A 21,819-nucleotide genomic window follows, 5' to 3' on the forward strand; every position below is an offset into this window, starting at 1 on the left:
TGACCACTCCCTACCCTTCAGAGCCCAGCACAGAAAGACTGCCTCTTTCTGTGCTGTCACCAATCCTCTGCCTTGCTCTCTGTTTCGACGGTACCATCCTTTTAACCAGAGCATTTGGCAGAGAGCCACAGCAGCTTCCACAACACTACTTTAAAAACTAAGGTCTCCTCACTCCTGCCCTCCTCCCCTCTCTGATTTTTGCACTCGCTGACATCTTGAACTCGTGTTTTCTCTGTCAGTTTTAATTTCTTATATCTTGCCAGTAACAGTGCCAGCTGAGGATTTTGTTACCTGGTTCTCAGTATAAGAAAATGTGAAATTCTATTCTTAATTGAATCACATAGGTACATTGATCTGATTCTTTCCTTTCCATTTGTCTCCCTGCCTCTCTCCTCTTTGTCTCTCTCTCCTTTTATAGTAATGGGATACTTTATTGATATTCTGGGCGTCTGGGACAGAGCCATGACTCTGCAGTTATGCTATCCATTTGAAATGCACTAAACCCAGTAATCCCTGTTTGAGTATGTCAGAAAAATCTGGATTTTTGTATCTCTGGATTGTAAGTTCATGGAAACACTGGTCTTGCAGATGGAACAGGTGACATACAGTGACTTTTGTTACAGCAAGCTCACAGAGTCTGTGATTTACCAAGAACAAATGATTTCTATTATACTCTAATGCACCAAGCCAATAAAGTGCAGCTTCCCAGAATTCTTCTCTTTACATTTGCTGTTTTTCCTCCAGGTGCAGACACAAAAATAAGCTACAATAGAACAAATATGTGTTGCAAGTATAAAGTGTAATTGCAAGGTTGCAAACTAAAAAGTCATGATATCCCACTGTGCCATTTAAGAATATTAGCTCAAACTGTGAAATCTAAGTTATAATTGAGGATTACATGATAAGCACATGGCACTGCAACAACTATAAAAAGTATGACTCAGTCTGGCGTAAATATTAAGCATTAAAAGAAGATTTGAGGTAATGCCTTCAGATCTCTCAGCAGTCTCTGTATGTGCCTGTTTGTGTAAAGCAATTTTAAGCGAGGTCTGCAGACAGTCCAGCATAAAGTTGATGTAATACAGAGCATGCTCTGTGTCGACTGGGTGTGGCACTCTTTGTGTCTCCGGTGATGCTCAATACCTCTGATAGAATCATAGCCATTCAAGTGATTACATATGTTACAACACACATGTGACACAGTCTATCATGTTATTTCCTCCTTCTAACACATATACCCACACGCCATTACAAATAAGTCAACAGCCTTTATTCAAACTCAGTATTTTCTGATTAGATTTAAATTTGGGTTTCCTCTTCCTGAAGGATCATCTGCAGCACCCTGTAGTGTAATTAGTCTAATCTCTTTTTTTTTACATCTTTCATTCACACTCACACAAACGCACTCAGTTTTGCTCTGCACTTCAGATCTGCAGCTACTGCCGAGGCCTGGCTCTCTGTGTAACAAATGGCCTGTTATCCTTGGCTCTGTAATCTAATCAACCTGCTGTATGATCAGTAATGCTTTCTTCTTTCCCTCCCCCTATTTGCACAGAGCTCATCTCACTTTCTATTGTTTCCAGATTCTGCTCCAACCAGCCAGAATGGCTTCTGTCAAAGTTTCTTATCCATCCTGAGACTACCTGCATTTTTACACTAGCTTTAACTGTGTTTATGTGAGGCACATGCACTTATGCCCACATTTAAAAAAACATCATAGTCAGTGATTTTTGAGGGCGACTGTATCAATAATACTAACCACCAGCCAGATGCTGCCATTAGCATTGATCCTTCTGGTTCTCTGAGTATTCCCGAGGGGGCATGCCCTCAATGCTTCTTCTTTGACACTGTCAGGATAGAATATCTTTTCCCATTTCAACCTGCTGAACTCAGTGTGTGCATCGTGTTTCAAATGAAAGCAGATATCACACTCATGTGGAAAAATAGGGAGTAAATATACTGTGCTGAGATTTCATTATCGGGGTGAAGGGAGTTCATGTATTGGGTGTGGTCTGGGATTAGATATCAGATCAAAGTTGAACAGCAGTGATCAGTGATAGCAGCACAGAGCACTACAGCATAAAAACCTAACTTATAGAAACATTTACAAATACGCATTTTTTTTTGTCATTTTGTCATTTTAATTTCACTTTTAACTTTTATATTTTGCACAGGAAAAAGTCAGAATTTCTGGATGATTCTGTTGAGCTCATTCTCCCTCAGAGTGGTCGTGTTACAAGCAATATCTGACTTAGAAATGTCCCAAATCAAATATGGTAACACTTTTGGAAGTTTCAGGGTGGCAAAAATCAAAATGTGAAGAACTTTCATACAAATCGAGATACATGTGTAGGTTTAAGAAGTGAAAAATGTAGTTGTGTGAAGAATCTGATAATATCAAATGCCTTCACAACTGGTTAGTCAGTAGTTAAAGGTTTAGTTCGTTTTTTAGGTTATTAAACAGAAAGTTGTTGTTGTACTCATACATATACGTTGATCGGAGTGATGCATTCTTATGAACCGATCCATTAAAAATACATAGGAACAGGTGTTGGTTTCTGGAAACATTAATCTGTTAATGTTATGCCAGCCAGTGTTTGGGTCGAGTGTCCCTGATTGCTCAATTCTAAATACAGTATGATTACATTTTGATATTATGTGAGAATTTATTTGCTAAGTCCAACAATGTTAGCTCTACTTCATAGAAAGTTTAGCTAACAATGGCTAACATTAACAAGTTAACAGCAGGAAAAGTAGCGCTTAATGACAGAAACTTTACGCACATCCTAAACAACTCACTTCACTATTACTGTCATCACATGGAAGTGAACTACACTGACTCCTTTCACAATGTTTTGCAGCCTCTTCCAAAAATATAGAATTCAGTTGACTGCAATCTGCAGTCTACTGACATCTAGTGGTTCAATTTCACACACTGTAACTTTAAAGCAGGCATGAATGTTTGGACTGTTAAAAGGTACAAAAAAGCATTAGAAAAGGTTCAAGCAGTTCTGAATAAAATAAGATGTGGTAATACTGTGTTGTTTAGGATAACATAATGGATGCTGAACATGTTGTTATGAATGCAAAACAGTGTGAAAAATATTTTCCATTAATATTTCCCATTAAACTGCTGGATGTGGTGGGCTGCAGCAGTGCTTATCATCATGTCCTTCTTGTAGAAGATTTTGCTGTGCTGAGGATGGATGAAGGAAACTACATCCATTTCTAGATCTGTTGCTAGGGAGTGGTGAGCAATAAAGAGTGTGTTAAATTAATCAGAGCCGTTTGGCTGCCTGGGTGGCGTCACCTCACTGACTCATCTCTGGTTTCACTGTCCGGAATAAAAGTTTGAGGCCATTAATCTAACAAAGAAAAAATGATATTGGACCTCCTGAATCTTTCAGTGGAGCTGGGTGACAGCACCAAATGTATCTTGCTTTGGGACAAGTGGTGAGATTGTAGTAACAGCTACAATGCTGTGAGGGCTGCGATATATATCATCAGTGAAAAACAATGGCCTCCCAGAAGGGCTATTGGGTCGTGTCTTGGCTGAGTAGCATGTCAGGAATGAATGGGAGTGATTGAACAGGACTGAGAACATGTGACCAGGAGACATGTTAATGGCTGAGCATGATTAATGGCTGCATTTGGTCATTAGTGTAATGGAGCAGCACAGTCGTGAGCAAGCTGTAGGAAGGATATTCATTTGGAATCTTGTTTATGCAATTTAAGTGAGACAGTTAAAGGACATGTGGAGCAGTGCACATATGCACATGCTGCATATGCATATTAACTCTTCCCCTTGGCTTCCCTTTCACGCCATGTCTTTCTTCTATATAAAGCCTCTTCCATTGAAGATTGCAGCCATGACGTCAGCCTTTTCTCCTTTACTGCAGCGTGTCATACATGAACCTTACTATCACCCTTGCTTTGTTCCTTCGGTGCCTGAGTGTAGCCTGCTGTGTTATAGTAAATCATTTTACTCCAGTGGAGAATGATATTGATAGTAATCATTTTTTCAGTGCACTCAGCTACAGCGTTATTACAACCACAGTACTTCCTGACCACACATTTCATAATGTTGTAGTCCAAACAAGGCATCCTGCGTATTTTGTCATAGATTTTTGAGTGCCATGTATTAGTTTCTACTTAAGAAAACTGCTGTTTGGTGTTGGGGAAAGTACTTTGAGTTGATTTTGCATTGTTCCAGGTACTTTACATGCGAGTACCATTTTCAATCAGGGCTTTTTCTTTCAAGCTTAACAGGATGTTTTTTTAATTGTGTGGATTGTAGATCTGCAAATTTAAGAAGCTTCTTATCTTTACACATGCAGCACGTATTCCAGCTCTTGAGCTATCGTCACTGTAGCTTTCCTGACCTACAGATTAATGTTATCACTTGAATTTTGTAAACTCACCTGCCACAACACACCTGTTCAGCTGCTTTTTACTGCAAATATCATTCAGTCATGTGGTAGCAACTCAGTGCACTTTGCCATGTAGACATGGTCAAGCAAATGACCTGTAAAGTTCAAACTGAGCACCTGGATGAGGAAGAAAGTTGATTTAAGTGACTTTGAACTTGGCCTGGTTGTTGGTACCAGGTGTCTGAGTATTTCAGAAACTGCTGATCTACTTGGATTTTCAACACAGCCATCTGGTCTGAAAAAGAAAAATATCCAGTGAGCGGCAGGTCTCTGGGTGAAAATGCCTTGTTGATGTCAGAGGTCAGAGGAGAATGGCTATGCTGTTTTGAACCACAATAGTAACCTAATTACAACCAAGATATACAGAAGAGCATCTGTGAATACACAAAATATCAAATCAGCGCCAGAAGATCAGACGGGTGCCACTGCTGTCAGCCAAGGACAGGAAACTGAAGTTATAATTCTCAAGGACTTAATAAAATTAGATAATAGAAGATTAGAAAAACCGTATTTGGTCCGAGTCCCAAATTCTGCTCATTATTCAGATGGTAAGGTCAAAAGTGGGTATAAACAATCTAAAAGCATCAAGCATCAGTTTCAGAATGACTGAAAAAAATCAGGCAAACAAACAATGGTGATAAAGTTCCATTTTATTAGTTTCAGGGTATCAAATGATGTTCAGTTATACATTTTTTCTCATTTATATTGTAAAGACATTGAATGGAAATGTGCTAGTATTGATTTTCCAATAGGTTTAGTATATGCAGGCCACAAATAAGAGAATATGTTATGACTTCTCTAAACTATCAGGTCCAATTAATACAAATATTATGGATCAAAATAAATATCAGTTTCCACTTCAAATGCTTGAACACCTTAAACACACTTTTACAGTTCCACAGGTACTCCTGGTTCCTACATATCTTGTACATGGGGCTTCTTTTCACCTCATTGGTTCTGGTTTAATGGCAGGGAGTTACAGTGTCGGAGACAGTACAGACAGTATTCTGTTTATAGGCGATATGTTAGCAAATATTGTTGATGCTGAGTGAATTTATTAACGACAGTATTCACACAATCCTTCCCTGAAGCAGTGGACGGCTCTCTCCTGGTGACTGTCTACTCAGCAAGTTCCACAAGAGCAAAGGCACTGATGTTACTGCAGAGATGCCTCCATTATTAGCACGGTCTTCTCTCAGTGGCTGGTACTGCTTGAAACGCCTGTTTAGAAAAATTGCACTTACAGCAATATCACTTAGACAATCAAAATCAACATCAATCAGGAGCAAGCTGACAACTGTCTTTTTACACTGTCGCTAACTTGGTTTACCCCCTCCAAAACAAAACAGGTGGTGGGTCTGACTGTTAAACTGATTGCTAATTGGCTAACAACTTGTAAACCAGACAGATATTCCTCGTTTTTGGAACATAGTGTAACTAAGATTTACGATTACAGATAATAATTTTATTAAATATGGCATGAGCAAAGAAGCCCATAAACTTGGCAAGAAAGTGTTTGCAGAGGTCAGAACAGGAAACTGTTTTCCCATAGACTTCTATAGGACTGGAAGTCTTTGTGTAACCACAGCTATCGCCATCTGGTGGCCTTCAGAGAGAATGCAGGTTTAAGGCACTTAAGCTTAAACCTGCTGTGGTTTCATTTTTCTGGTTTTATAATGCCTGTGGGCTGCTCTCAGTCTTTGTGTCAAACTCAGCTAACACACCAGGCTGGCTAAGACACTTAATGTAGGAGACAGAGGCCTAAAGTGGGTCGAATCAGTTTTCTTATCTAATTCTTGCAAAGAGAAACTGTAACTTATTGTATGATTCCACTGATGAAGGTAAAATTTATACTGGATGTCGTAATATATGATTTATAATGCAATAAGCAGCCACTTGTGATGTTCCAAAGGAATCTATCCTTGGCCCTTTACTCCACCTATAACTGTTTATGCAATATTTAAAATGTAATATGAATATTCAGTTTTCCTGGTCAGCTTGACGTGGCTTTTTAAATTAGGAATGCGTGGTCATTGCATGCACATTGATCTATGATTCCTGCGTAACATGCAAAGAATTGTTGACTGTAAGAATGTTTCCTAAGTTTACCTGTACATCAAACCAATACAGCAGACGACACAGGCGAGAACCATAACACCGAGCACCGTAGCAGCAGTTCCAGCTGGTGAACCACCGGAGGCTGAAAATGAAGCATGTAATGAGAAGAAATGAGAAAAAAACCTCTGTAAATTAGCTCATTTTAGTTTCTGGTTGTTGTTTTTCCTTTTACTCACCTACTGACACACTGACTCTTGCACTTGCCATGGCAAGACTGACATCATTAGTCAGAGAGACATTAAGGCAGAATACTCCAGAGTCATTGAAGAACTGACGAAGGATCATCTGACAGTCTGGAGAGGGTGAGGCTGCATTACAGATGGTTTGCACCGGCGTGATACAGTCAGCGTCAGAGATAACAGTGCAGACCTCACTTGGCAGACTACAGGAAGGAGAGATTGAGGATGCAGAGATGTTGTTTCAAGGAAAAAAAAGATGACTTGATGTATTAACTCGATGTAGATAAACAAAAAAAATAACACATAACAGTATATTATGATAGTTTATGTTTGTTGGACTGTGTTGATACTATAATGTTGTTGTCTGTAAATTTGTACATTGATTCATTAAAGTGGTCGGTTCGAGTTCGACAGGTGTTTGGATCGCATGTGTCTCAAGTTTTAATGAGAAGTCACAATGATTAGAAACTTACCTCACTGAATGTTTTTGGATTGAGTGCAGTGTGAATAGAGATAGTCTTTAAAACTCCAGACTAAACTAAACTTCTATTGATTTAGCTTGTGCAGAGTCTTGATGAATGTTTTACTCACCTTCCCTGACAGGAAATAGTGACGTCCACAGCATTTTGATCCAACGCCGTCTCCAGTGACACAACGTTGGCCACTTGTACAATCTCGACACTTTCGATACCCTCTGCAGGTTTGAAACAGGATGAAAGAGAGATTTTAATATTACTAAAACTCTTTCTGTTAAAGCATTAGTGTCCTGTATATTATAGTATATATATCTGGACATGTGCAGAGGAGGGAAAGTGGACATACTGGGAAAAAGGTGTGGAATATGAGGCTACCAGGCAGAAGGAAAAGAGGAAGACCAAAGAGGAGGATCATGGATATAGTGATGGAGGACAAGCAGAGTGTTAGTATGACAAAGGAGGACGCTAAGGATAGGGACCCACTGTAAAGGGTGCAGGCTAAAGAAGAAGACTGTTGTGACTTACGAACAACATCGACAGATGTAGCGAGGGAGCCGTAGCGGTAGACCATACAGTCAGCTGTCAGCTCTGGTGCTTGTCGTTTAGCCACAACGAGGGCAACCTGAGCTGGATCTGCTTCCATTTCAATCTGAACTTCACCTTCGGCTGGCGCAGCCTCGTCTTCAACTGCTCGTGGAAAAAAAACAGAGGATTGTGTTAACAGTTCTGGTAGAAGAGGAATTGTTTCCTTTCTTTATGGGTGTTTGAATTTACAGTATGTGCTCACCTGCTGCAGTAGCTGCAACTTCATTCTCAGTTTCTACTGCTTCCACTTCTGCATTAACTACAGCTTCTTCTACAGCTGTGGGTTCAGTGGCAGCAGGCGCAACAACATTATCAGCAGGGGCTTGTGTTTCAGCTAGCGCAACCTCTGCAGCAGCAGTAGCCTCTACAGCTTCAACACCATCTGCAGCTTCTTCCTCTGTAGCTCCGTCTGTGATGGGAGCAACAGTGATGATGTCAGCCACCTCGACTTCTCCTTCTGCAACAGGGGCAACTGAGGCAGCAGCAGCATCAATCACAGCTACATCTTCAGTGGCAACTGTAACCCCTGCAGTATCATCTGCAGCAGCCGTATCAGCATCTGCTGGCTCTTCGGCTCCTGGTGCAACGGTGGCAGCAGGCACCTCTGCATCAGCTGCCTCCTGCTCTACCTCTGCGGCAGGAGCAGCAGTGTTGGCGGCAACAACGGCTGTATCTATTGCTGCAGGGGCCACCGAGGCAACTACCACGACCTCTGTGTCGGCATCAGCAGCCGCTTCTCCATCGTCTGTGTTTGCGTCTGCGGGCTGCACAGAAGCAGCCACTGGAGTGGCGTCTGTGGCGACAACATCCACAGCTATTGTATCTCCTCCTTCAACTGGGACAGCAGGGACAGCTGCCTGGCTGGAGGCCATAACAACTACTGCTGGGGCAGCAGAGGCATCAACAGGACCGGCTGAAAGAAAGCACAAAGCTACTGAGCGAAACAGCATACATGTAGAAGGTAAAGAGTAGACTGATGAGTTTTGAGATCTCACCAGCAGTGGGGTTTCCACAGTTATTGGGGATGCTCGCCATCAGAACCACCTGAGGCCTAAAGGTCCCGGCTTCAATGTATGTGTGTGTGACCATGTGCTCCCTGGAGATCAGAGTTCCACTGTTGTCACCAAAGTCCCAAGTGAAGCTGATCTCTGCATTGTTAAGGTACTGGCTGGGATCGTGGATGTTGACGGTGAAGCCAATAGCCTGGTTCTGGATGAAGTTCTGGTCGTTCTGATTTACATCATTGATTTGGGCCAGAGATATGGTAAATGGAACCTGGTCTAATGACGGAGCAAAAAACAAAGAGCTGTCATGATGAGAGCTCTGAAAAGAAAGAAATACAGGATCATTTCCCTCAAATCGGAGCTTAGAGACTGTTTCAGTGGTCACCTGTGATGGTGAAGACTGTAGAGGCATATCCGAGGGGGATAAACCTGTTTCTGCCACGGCAGTGATAGATGACGACTTCCATGTTGTAGGAGCCCAGGGGAATGTTGTCTGTACCAATGGTGAGTGAAGAGGACGGTCCATCTGCCACCTGCCAGTAACGCCCTAAAACACAGTCACATTAGGGTGATTTAGAGGACAGTAGCACAATAATCAGTGAAGCCTGACATACAGGGTGGGGTCGAGGTGATGCTCGCCACATAATCTGCACATGATGAACATGGAAAAATGGGAAGCACTTGGTCCGAAATATCTCTTGTTTCAAATAGTGTTAATATCACAACATCAATTTTGTTTTAATGAAAACATTTAAGCAACTTATTTTTCATGACCTGACTGATACAGATGAGATAAAGAATAGTCCCATACAGTGAAGATTTAATTTTTTACATCTATTAGTAATCATTTATACTTTCTAGCCATCACCTTCATCCCAAAGTTGTGAAAATCTTTGTTTACAACAGTTAAAAAATAAAGTTAAGCACAACAAACATTTAAGTAGCTCAAACAAGCAGGTATTATATGAGGTATATGACTGAATATGGTTTCACAACTCCATACACAGTTCCGTGTATGGAGTTGTGAAATCATGCAATGGTTGTGTAGCAGGCAGAGAGAGGACTCAAATGTAGGACTCTGCAGACAGACGTCAACTCACTGGCAAATGGCAGATATAACTAAAAGTAAAAATGTAAAGTTGGAGCAAGCCGACTGAAAAAAGCTAGGATGAAACAGTATAGTACTAGAACATAAATCACTTCATAAACCAGCGAAACCCCAAACACTGGTTCATCAACCCAGGAACCATGACACAGTTTCTTGAAAATTGCTTAAAACTTTCTGTTTTCATAGTAAAAGTTGCTGCATCTGTTCTTACTCTAACCATATGGAATCACATTATGCCATTTTTTTGTTTATTAAATTTTTCTCCCAAGTTTTGCTAATCAGAAAAAAAAGATAATAAAGATTCTGGGATACTGCAGCCTCGTCATTATGGACGGGCCTCGGGGGTCTGATAAAGTCCCTGTGCCCCCTCAGCAGAGTTCTGCTGATAGACTTCGACTGTAAGTTAAGTTAGCAAAAAAAAACCCCAAAACATATTGCTATAAGTTATTGCAGTGCAAGGAGGACACTGAGCAGATGGATGGAGGTCAGACTTTGGGATGCACCCCTTATGTTTCTTTGAAACTTCAAGCATGACCGTACTCAAAATTTCCAAAACGAGTCAATGCGTTGACGTTACTCCACGCTTACACTCAACAGTTCAACTGTGTGATGAATTCACTGAAGCGCTCTGGCACCCGAGGACCTAAGAAGTATATTTATGCACTTTTATAGCTGTGGCTACATCTCCTTATGAGTCTACTGTGCGTATTTGGTTGATCCCTGTGCCCCTCTGTCAGAGTTGGTAGCCCGGCCAGTTCATTCAGTCTTTTGCAGAGGCTGTGTAGTTGTAACTTACCCCATGTTTTCCACACAAACACATAGTGGGGCTTCCCGTTCTGGCTCCTGTTGAAAGGTGTGCCATCGGGGAAAACTCCAGTCCAATCAGTGTCCCGGTCTGGATACACAGCCTGACCCTCCTCATACTGTTTACCTGACACAGACAGTAACCATTAATCAAACATGCAGCAGGAAGACATATCTGGTACATTACAACTATAAGACTTTAGTTTAACTATTGAAAAAACTACAAAATTGGTTCTGCAAAAGTTAAGTTGCTAATATTACATCTCTGGTACTGGCTAATGCCTCTACTTTAAACCCCCCTTGGTAAGAAGGTTTCCTACCATCGACGGTGCAGTTATTTGCCCAGACCACCTCTCCTCCTGGGAGCACCGTCTGGTTTGGTGGGAAATTCAGATTAATAGTGAAGCCTGCTTTTGCTCCAGTCAGGGTGGGGGCATCATTCTTGAGAGCGAAGGTTACGTTACCACCTGAAAAATAACATGTCTTGTGAGTTAGCATCTTATGATCTTAGTTTTTTTTTCTTTAATGAAAAGAAAAATCAGTGAGCTCACCCAACCAGCAGTTTCTGAATCTTGGGTCTCCATCACTCCACACCGGGTACATGCGGGAGTTCCATGATCGATAACGAGTGAAGTGACTTCTCTGCCCTGTAAGAATTCATTGAAACTCTTTAGAAAAAAAATAGCACCATGCACCAAGTGTTATTCTGCCAGCTCCCACAACTTTAATTATGCCCATTAAATGCAGATACACATTCAGCTCAACATTGTAATCAAGTTAAACTTTTACATTGTAGACATAATTCTAAGTATGTGTATATTTGTCAAGATAAGGTGCAGTCTGCTCATGTTTCTTGGTATTGTTAAGGTGGAGGGGTGTCAGGGTTCTTGGCAGTGTGAGTCACAGGACCTGCAATCCCCCTCAATCCCTTTCATGTGACTATCAGCTGAGCAGCAACATCAGTAATCCCAGTGAGAGGAATGAGGGCTCCCAGACACTGACTCACTGCCCTTTTCTCCCAGATAGTGATGTGTTAGTGAATATGAAAAAGACACTGATATCTTTTTTAGATATCAAAGCCTAAAATATACCCACTGTGACATGATTAATGATTTTCAGAACTTAGAAGATAAAAATACCATTTTAGACTTTATAAATCACCTTTGAAATCCTAGAAGTCTAAAGTCATTAATCAAAATTGGCATAAAACATAGTGTAATGGTATGAAATTGGACTGTGAAAATGTGTTTCGGGCACCTCCTTTTAACAGAGTGGAGAGTGTGCTGGCATGAAACAAGCGTTAAATAGCTATCCAAAGAAAAGCTAAGCTTAAACAAGCTTGTAATCGGTGGGCATGAAGAAATGCGTTGATTTACTTCAGTCACAGTAATCCAGAGTAATCACTTTGCCTCTGCTGGTACAAAGTTCATGCATCACACATAGCAAATCACCCTGTCTTAACACGAATTCATATTTAGCTCCCCAAATACTGTATTTTTTATCCCATCAGGTGAATAATATTTTTTTAATTTATTTGTAGTTTTCCTATTTTTCTCTTTCATAAAAGTGGGCAATGAAATCAGTATAATCCTGCAGGCTAAAAAAAACAACAACATTAAAAAGGTGCTTTTAAAAGCCATTACCCTTTTTACCTCCTTATATGATCTTTTCTAAGAGTAAATATCAACGAAGTTACTTTTTTCTTGTTCAGAGGTATACCTTTAGAAGAAAGAGTTATAAAACACACATTAAACAACAATTTGGTGTTCGTTCTTGTCTGTAATTTTGGATGTATACTCACTGGTTGCAGATATTGTAGTAGCAAATGCTAAAACAAGCAGCACCAAAGTTTTCATCGTGTGTTTGGTTTTCTCTCCTCTCTGAGCCCTGATCCTCGCCCTGCAGTCCTGATCCCCAACTCAACTCCCAGAGACTTAACAAAAGTCTCCTTACCCTCTTTAAGAAGGGCCTGGACCTCAATTACCATAAAGTTTCTTCTACCCTCTGACATCACTCTGCAAATTGGCACCTCCCCCTCTTTAGGAAGAGTAAGTTGAGTTTTATTAGCTTCAGTTGTATTTGGCAAAACTGTGACTTTTATTCATAACTTTTGCTATTGATAAAGTTGTATTATTACATTTTTAATCTTACCTGAGCTAGCTGGTTTATTTCCTTTGAACTGTTGTCATTGGAGAACTTCATGTTAGCCATATTTCATCAGCCTTTTTTCAGATTCTGCTTGTTAGTGTCTGAAATCTCCAGAACTCAAGAAACTGTACAGAGAACATATTTGTGGATAAAGTGCATGTTAATAATTCACATCCTTAATAAGTGCATACTGGAAAAATCAATGGATCCTGTCTGGACATTGTAAATACAAATGTTTGCAATACTTGTTTCATGATGGAGTGTGGAGAGCTGTGTGCAAAGCTCGATGCATGTCTGTGTTTGACATATGACCTTACAGTTATGTGGGTATGGGCATCACAAGATGAGTGTGTGGACTGCAGATCAATAGCATCCTTTTATTTCCTCTGTATCCCGGTGTTCACCTCGGGCTGCTGCAGCTCAGAGAATATGCAGCATAGATGACACACCCAAGCTCAGATCTCAGACGGTGCAGAGTTTCATGCAGCAGAGGATCGCAAATACTTTGGCAGAAATGGCGTTATTCTGGAAATAATAATTTTCTCAGCAAAAATAAGTCAAACATTAAAAGTTCATTCTGAAGGACATCTTACTGTAATACCTAGCTCCAACACTGGGAGCTGTTGTGTGAAAATGCTGTTAAGTACACCAAATTATAAGTTCAGCTTTGCCTGTGATCATTTCCAGGAAGACTCTTGTATGGAGACTGGGCTGCTCAGCTGCTGCTGATTTGTTTGGATCTGTGTGTTGTGGCCACTTGAGCTGTTGAAGTGATGCAGTGGTTTCCTCCCACAGTTAAAAGATAGAAACTAATATCTCACAGGCATGTTGTTTGCAATTTTGAAATCAGAAGATATTAAAGTAATTAATAAGGCTATGGTGGATTTCATTTGGGCAGGAAGAAAACCCAAAATTAAATTGGAGACACAACAGTTACCGAAAGATCTGGGCGGGTGGGGAGTGCCAAACAGGAAATTACGTTCTCTCAATACAAGCGAGGATTCTCTCTTCCTGGATACATGAACATTCTGATCTGCCATGGCTAAATATTGAGGAAGTATTATGTAAACCATCCTCGCCTGTTAACTTTCCAGGGAAACGCCTTAATGACTTACCTCACGTAATAAAGCATAACCCACTGATATATAATGCTATGTGGACGTGGGGAAAACTGAGAACACTTTTTAGCAGTAGTCTTCCGTTTAATATTTTGTCAACGCTTATAAATAATCCAGACCTTCTGCCGCAAAACAAAGGATCGAGTTTTGTGGGATGGCATAAAGTAGGTGTAAAGAGGTTTTATGACCTCTTTAAACATGGTGAGTTTAAATCCTTTGAATCCCTGAAGTCCCAGTATTCTAGGTCAAATACTGAGTTTTATAAGTGTTTGCAATTGAGAAATTATATGTTAAAAAATGCTAAATCATTACAAATCTCAACAGCCTCTTTTCGGTTGGAGAAATTTATACTGGTTAATAGGGAGCATAAACATTTTGTATCAAAGTTTTGTCATCATTGATGTTATGACTCTGATCAGGCTGGGACATTATATTGATGCTCCCGAATTTTTGTGGACAAATGGAGGAAACCACTGGATGTAAAGCATAAGGCCCGAGGGCCAGAATCGACCTGTCAAACACTCCAATCCGTCTCACCTGATGGCTTAGGATATTGTGAAGGAAGGCATAACTTTTGGACTTTTAACTATATTTTCACAAGTTTTACAGCTTTTCCTACTGATAAAGAATTTGATGGCAAGACTTAAAACAGTTGGGACATGGGGGAAAAAAGGCTGGAAAAGTAAGTGTTACTAAAAAGAAACAGCTGGAGGAAAATTTTGCAGCTAATTAGTTTAACTGCCAACAAATCAGTTACATGATTGGGTATAAAAAGAGCATCTTGGAGTTGCAGAAGGGAAGAGGAAAAAAGTAAGCTTGAGGCCAAAAATCAGCACCACTGCATTAACAACATGATTCTGTCATGGAAATGACTGCAGGAGCTCAGGAACACTTCCAGAACTCATTATCTGTGAAGACATGGTCCACAAATGCTACCGTCGTCTCTGGGATAAAGATCACTTAAAATTTACTGACGCAAAATTTCAAACTGTTCTGCAGTCAGAGGAATCAAGATTTGGAAAATCTCTGGACTAAAGAGGAGAAAGGGGTTTTTTTTCACTTTAAACAATTTAATGTTTTCAGTTTTAATTGAAAATAAAACGTGAGTTTATTAGATCTGCAAATTTTCTAAATTTGTTTTTATTTTCATTTTTTACAGCTTCCCGACTGAGGTTGTGTTTCAGAAAACTGTTAAAGAGGAGGAAAAACACTTTTCAGACTAATTTTTTACTTATTACACACGAAATTCCTTCAGGTATAACAAGTAACATGTTAAATCAGTAAGAAGGTAAAGTGTTTTTATTATCCCCCACTTTCAAATTTTCTATTTTCAGTTGTTTTATTAATTGTTTGTTTGGCTTTTTTGTTTTCTTATTTCCACTTTGTGTAGATAAATTCTTATACATTATACAGAGTCATACGGAGTCATTTTGACAGTGACTGGTGGCTTTCCCAGTAATGTTCTCTCATGCCCGTGAGACTATTCAGGCTGCACTACATGTGACCCCTCATGCGCTACTCAACAGAGTTCAGGAGGAGAAAACGGCCTCACAAGGAGCACCTGACTTAACATACCACATACCACAAATAGGCTTATTTAGCCTCCACTTTTTATTATCTTAATAAATTTGTTCCTGGGTTTCGGGGAATTTATGGAATTAACACAGAACCTTGTTTTGTGAAATCTGATCATTTTCTGCACAAATTATTTGACATTATAAATATTTCTCATTTGCACTTAATAACAAGGCCAGTAAAGCCTGGAATCCTCAAAAACTATTTCAGCACAATCAATATAGAGCGTGTCAACAAAACTGAAGTCAAACAGTCACACAGGCTTCTCTTTTCACGCACTATTAGAAACCGAGGGATGTGATTTAGAACTGACCCCCAACCAGATCAATAAAGCCATCTGGTATATGAAAAGTACCAGACTAGACAGTCAAATCAGTTCATGACCACAGCAGCCATCAGTAGTCATTCGGTGTGTTCAAATGGCTTAAAACAAACTCTCCTCATTTTTTTTTTCATCGTTTGTTTTTCTACTAGACACAAAAAGAAGATTTGCCTAAAGAGAAACCACAAACCAAGGTAAACACGTACAGCACAACTACTTCTACAAACACGAAGCTTCCACTGATACATGATAGAGCAGAACAATCAGCAGGCTAATCTGCTGTACGCAGGACCTGCGCCAAGGCTGCTTATGATTCACCATCAGATTATTCAGGCTGTGGGAGATCTCCTGACAGGAAACTTGCTTCCTAATTACCTCTGTCCACACAGATTATGAAACCAACTCCCCTAAACTGCAGGGAGAACAGGGAAAATCTGAATCCTCCTCCTGACAGATAAATATTCAGACAAGTTACATGCGTCACTTTCTGTGGATCAGTCGTAATTTTACTGATCAGTGATCATCTACAGGAGAAACTTAGTACAGCCGACACAATGAAATGAGAACTAACATCTTTGTGGTGCTCAAAGACGTCACTTCACATATAAATATGCAACGTGGAGACGTGTTGGGCCTGCGGGCTTCGATCATGTGCAGTACTGGAATGAATGCTTTCTGTGTCTCTTAGCACCAAATGAGGGTGTTTCTTCATGCTGCAGGGGGAACCTACTGACTTAAACACAATTGCGGTTAAAATTTCAGATCAATATTGACCTTCTTTAAAGCGGACATCTGGCATACCAGAGAAAAACACGGGTGTTAGCGATAACATTAACAATGAATGTGTGTCTTTAAACAACTGCAGCATAATCATATAACACCAGATTAGATCTACTCATAATTTTGCTAATGTGATAAGTCAAAAATACTCTTACCATCACTAAATCCTTACAGATTTAAAGGTTTGTGACATTGGTACTGTGAAATAATCAGTACCAACAACCATGCCACATTTAAATTCACCTTACCCACCTGTTTCTCTCATTCTGATGTCTAGTTTGAATTTCCGCAGGTCGCTTTGAACATGTATATGTGCCCAAATGCACTGGGTTGCTGTTATGTGATTGGCTGATATTTATTTGCATTAATGAGCAGTTCAACCTGTTTGCCAAATTAGGATGATGGTGAGTGTATAACTCTATATAACAAAGTGTTGTATTTGACAGATACTTTATCATAGCCAACAAGTCTGATTTAAAAAAATGGTACAGCTTATCCCCTGGTTAGAGGCTAGCTCAGGGTTCCTGTTCACAAACCACAAGCGAGCTTTAACTGGTACCCAGCAGGTCATTTTGGTCCCTGAGGTGAAGAAAGTGTTAAATCCAGTTGCCCCTTTGAAAGAACACAAAGGATCTGCAGGTGGACACACATTACCAGACCTTTTTCAAAGGTATTATTTGAGTACAGATGTGTCCTATTACACTATATCAGATCCATCACTATGTCTGTTAATTAGTTTAGTTTTTCAATCAAAACAGAGAGCAAGAGAAAAACAGTTAAAAAACAGAACTTGGAAAGCATTGCTCCATAATCTAGTGGGTCATTACAAACACTTCCTGCCACTGAAGAGATCAAATTGTTCTCTTTTATTTATTTATTTATTTTTGATCTCACCATGTTTGAATAACTATAGAAAGTAAAAGTTCTTAGGATTAGGAAAACAGCTTTCTAACTTTTAAAACTGCTGTATATATAAGATGCAGAAGATATATCATAGATGTGAAGACAACTAATGTTTTTATTATGCTATACACAATGTTGCTCATGCTTTTTATTTTGCATTTATATTTTGCATTAGATTGTGTATGTGTTTAAATAATTGTTCATATTTGTGCAGTACACATCTATAAAACTGTGAATTGTGGCTACATTCATAGATAGAAAGACAGCAAATAGTATGCGTTCTGTACACTTTATAATCTGTTCGTGTCTTTCCGACGTAGTTTACGTATAGCGACGTCGCCGTTCAACCATGTGACCTGTGAGGGTGTTTGTTAACTGTTTCCTTGTTATCCCGATACAACACCGCTCTATATCACGACTTGCACCCTTTTGTTAAACAGAAGCTAAGAATTTAAAATTAGCCGATAAAAAATGTTTTAAATTTATTTCTTTAATCGATAAGAGCAGTACCATGCACAACAATTTTTCAAATAGGACCCAAGTGGAAGAGAAAAGCATTTAGACTACCGCCCACCTACAACTATCGGTGTGTCTGGAACACAAAAACGAACTCCTCCAGTCTAACGCGGGAAACGCTGTTGTGTTGCTTCTGATTTTTTTCAAACGAGCCGCCACCGCCGCGCAAAACCAAACATTTTACGGATATTGTTATGAACAGGGTCTGCAAATGACTCTTTCTTTTGTTTTTAGCTACTTCGCGCTGACCTGAGATAGTTTATCCTCAGTCAGAATTAAGTCTTAAACCTGTGGCGCGTGCAGACCGGATGAAGAAGCCTTGAGCAGCAGTTACTTACATGGTTATATGTGAGGTTTCCCTCAGTAGCTACCCAGCTTTCGTTAGCTTCGACACAAAGAGCTAAAAGGCTAATTGCCGCTTAAAGACCTGCGCTTGGTACGAGATGGACTCGTTTCAGAAAGTTGAGAAAATTGGAGAGGGCACGTATGGGGTTGTTTACAAAGCCAAGAACAAAGTGACGGGAGAAACTGTCGCTCTGAAGAAAATCAGGCTGGACACGTAAGTAAACAAACTATTGTTGTTTATCCTCGGGTTACCAGGCTAACGTTAGTTTTCAAGTTTTACTGTGCCGAAGAGTTGATGTAATCAGTTTACTCACCTCGTGGCTCCATCAGGGCATGACTGTTTCATCAGTTAACTTCCTACAACCACACTGGACATAAGAGCAAAGTCTTCATGGCCACAGAAGGAGCAGTTCTTACATAGGACACCTACATAACCTTACAGCTCATATGAGCTTGTTGTGTTGTATTAACGTGTAACTTGTTATAATATAAAAACACAATCCGTAAATAACAGTAAAGTGTCCCAGATCTAAATCGCCATCATTTTCCTCAGGCTGCATCAGAAAACCTTACTGAAAATTCAGATGTGCCGTTAGTCAAAGTTGCTTGCTTTGTGACCTTTGTTTCAAACCAGAGAAAACTAAATCATTAGCGTGTCTAATCTGTGCTAATTTATAAGGTGCGCTGCTTAAAGGTGTAGTGTTGTTTCTTTCAGCTTTCAGGACTTGGATCAGCTGTCAGACTGCCAGGATACTAAAGTACATGCTTGGCTTAGATAAAAACCTGTTTCTTTTACCGTTTGTTCATTTCAGGGAAACAGAGGGCGTACCGAGCACAGCTATCCGGGAGATATCGCTTCTCAAAGAACTCAGTCACCCAAATATTGTCAAGTAAGTGCTTATGTTACAGCTATGTCTAAACCATGCTTGCAGTATTCTTGTTTTACTTGTTTGATGTTGCTTTTTTTTCAAGCCAACTTACCTGTCAACATGTTGCAGATTACGCGATGTTATCCACACCGAGAACAAGCTCTATCTTGTTTTTGAGTTTCTTCACCAGGATTTAAAAAAGTTTATGGACTCCTCCTCAGTCACTGGTATCCCGCTGCCTCTAGTAAAGGTAACCACCACAGCAGATTTGAATTCATACTTTCAGCAGTTAATACTGCTAAGAATTGTACTCTGGAAGTCAGGCTTGACTCAACTGAGCATATTTTGCTGTGTTTGCAGAGCTATCTTTTTCAGCTGCTGCAAGGCCTGGCTTTCTGCCACTCTCACAGGGTTCTCCATCGAGACCTGAAGCCCCAGAACCTCCTCATCAACGCCCAGGGTGAGATCAAGCTGGCTGACTTTGGCCTGGCAAGAGCCTTCGGAGTACCCGTCCGCGCATATACACATGAAGTAAGGCGTTGACAACCTACCTAAGTAAATGTTAGAGTTATAAGATTATAAACGGCTAGAACTTCAGATGTGCTTGCTCTGCTTTCATGTGGTCTCTACTATGTAGGTTAATGGCACCTACAATTTCTTAGCTCAGTGCATGCAACAACTGTTTACTCCTGTGATATTTTTCAGGTGGTAACACTTTGGTACAGAGCCCCAGAAATTCTCCTGGGCTGCAAGTACTACTCCACAGCTGTTGACATCTGGAGTCTTGGATGTATTTTTGCTGAAATGGTAACATACTTTAATTATTAACAGCAAAAAAGAAAAAGCTCCAAAATGAACAAAAGACACCAACCATGTCTCCCTGCCCACAGGTCACCAGGAGGGCTTTGTTTCCCGGTGACTCGGAGATAGATCAGTTATTCCGAATCTTTCGTACTCTGGGGACGCCTGACGAGACCGTCTGGCCCGGAGTCACATCCATGCCTGACTACAAACCAACCTTCCCCAAGTGGGCTCGGCAGGATTTATCAAAAGTGGTGCCTCTTCTTGACGAAGATGGAAGAGAACTGCTCGGGGTGAGAACATTTCTGATTTATTGGCACTTTCATTATATATTCATGGCCAAAGAAGTTGGTCTTCTTTCTGCTTTGCCTATCTGAATATTTTCTCCTGTGAAAGTGTCCCTTTCAGACTAGAGAGTTGACCACTGTGCACCCTGAACAGTGTCATGAACTCCACGACTTGTGTTAGTTTTTGACTGAAGCACGTGGCTGTATTCATTGACTGCTTTTCTTTTTTTTTTTTCGATCTTACAGGAAATGCTGAACTACGATCCAAACAAAAGGCTGTCTGCCAAAAATGCTCTTGTGCATCGATTTTTCCGTGATGTCTCCATGCCACTTCCCCACCTCAGACTCTGAGTCGTGCAAAATAACAGGCTCTTTTAATGCCAGCTATATCTAAGCAATAAAGACTCGCCATGCTTCAGGTTCATGACTCAAATGGACGGGAAAAAGTGGACACTACAGAATACATTGGATTCTTCAGTAACTAAAACCAGCCCTCGAGAAGCAACTTGTCGTGAGAGTTTCACTGTTTCAATGTTTATCATAGTTTTGAGGATTTAACTGTAATTTTCAATATAATTATTTTGCATATTTATATGCAACTTGTCATATTTGATGTATTTATGATGGGCTTTGAGTCAGTGCAGGTTGGGTAGACCCATTCTATTTGTATAACATTATATTTCCAAATTTTAATGGTATGTTGTCTTTAGCATGTCCATCTTGAAGTAATAGGTTAGTTAGAATTAAACGTGATCAAACAAGTTTGTGGGGTAGTGCAAATAACGGTGGGTGAGCAGCAGCTGATTACGATGGGCTGAAGTGAATCGGTCACAACTCCAATGAGAGAGTTGAGATGAAAGCAGTGGTTTTCTAGCTTGGTTTGAATCCCAGTTATCGTTAATTGGTTTTAAAAGTGCACCTTCATTTAATTACTGGTGGGATTCAGGTTTAATGGCAGGATTACTCAGCAAACTCAGTCGGGTATAAAAATGTTCCAAATGTATTGTAATTCAGATTTTATGTAACTGTTGCCTCTTTTCTTACTGTCAATTTTAAGCCATTTTTACAAATGTTTATTTACAGTTAGGAAAAAATAAACTTGTTTAAACTTCTTTACTGGTTTTATTGATACATTATAAACTTGACCAATTTTTATTTTGGACGGGTGAGCGAAATCTTACACTTTGAGACAGATGTAGAAGTTTTACCAAGCGCTTTATAAAACTCAAATACCAGAGTCTCACAGACCGTCTGGTTGTGAAATTATTTTCATGCTTCATTAAGCTTTGGCCAATCAAGCATACAAGACCATGTCTGCAGCCTGCAGATGGACTGAAGTACTTATGATGAATGTGGTTTTTAAAAAGCTTGATTCTGTAATTTTATCATTCTTGGAAATGTCAGGCAATCATTAATGATAAAATTATATGAGAAATTATAGCTCCAAAGAC

General features: G+C 40.0%; 2 protein-coding genes across 3 annotated transcripts; one reads left to right on the forward strand and one right to left on the reverse strand.

Moving 5' to 3' along the window:
- Positions 1–5,062: 5,062 nt before the first annotated feature.
- Positions 5,063–19,196, reverse strand: pmela (premelanosome protein a). 2 transcript variants are annotated; one of them, XM_026168201.1, is made up of 15 exons: positions 18,726–19,196; positions 13,170–13,377; positions 12,856–12,977; positions 12,506–12,741; positions 11,256–11,351; positions 11,025–11,171; positions 10,697–10,831; positions 9,178–9,339; positions 8,784–9,068; positions 7,991–8,701; positions 7,729–7,890; positions 7,319–7,421; positions 6,725–6,930; positions 6,540–6,630; positions 5,063–5,651 (listed from the first exon to the last, which is right to left on the reverse strand). In XM_026168201.1, the coding sequence occupies exons 4-15, from the start codon at positions 12,558–12,560 to the stop codon at positions 5,501–5,503; spliced, it is 2,304 nt and encodes a 767-aa protein (XP_026023986.1). In that variant the 5' UTR covers positions 12,561–12,741; positions 12,856–12,977; positions 13,170–13,377; positions 18,726–19,196; the 3' UTR covers positions 5,063–5,500. The 2 variants fall into 2 exon arrangements, with proteins under 2 accessions (XP_026023986.1, XP_026023988.1); XM_026168203.1 differs by lacking the exons at positions 12,506–12,741; positions 18,726–19,196 and having other exon boundaries at positions 13,170–14,278.
- cdk2 (cyclin dependent kinase 2) lies at positions 17,924–21,444 on the forward strand. Its single transcript, XM_026168205.1, has 7 exons — positions 17,924–18,625; positions 19,224–19,301; positions 19,410–19,530; positions 19,641–19,811; positions 19,986–20,087; positions 20,171–20,374; positions 20,615–21,444. The coding sequence occupies exons 1-7, from the start codon at positions 18,510–18,512 to the stop codon at positions 20,717–20,719; spliced, it is 897 nt and encodes a 298-aa protein (XP_026023990.1). The 5' UTR covers positions 17,924–18,509; the 3' UTR covers positions 20,720–21,444.
- Positions 21,445–21,819: the final 375 nt, after the last annotated feature.

Source organism: Astatotilapia calliptera, chromosome 5 (genome assembly GCF_900246225.1).
Source record: "Astatotilapia calliptera chromosome 5, fAstCal1.2, whole genome shotgun sequence".
Classification (NCBI taxonomy): domain Eukaryota; kingdom Metazoa; phylum Chordata; class Actinopteri; order Cichliformes; family Cichlidae; genus Astatotilapia; species Astatotilapia calliptera.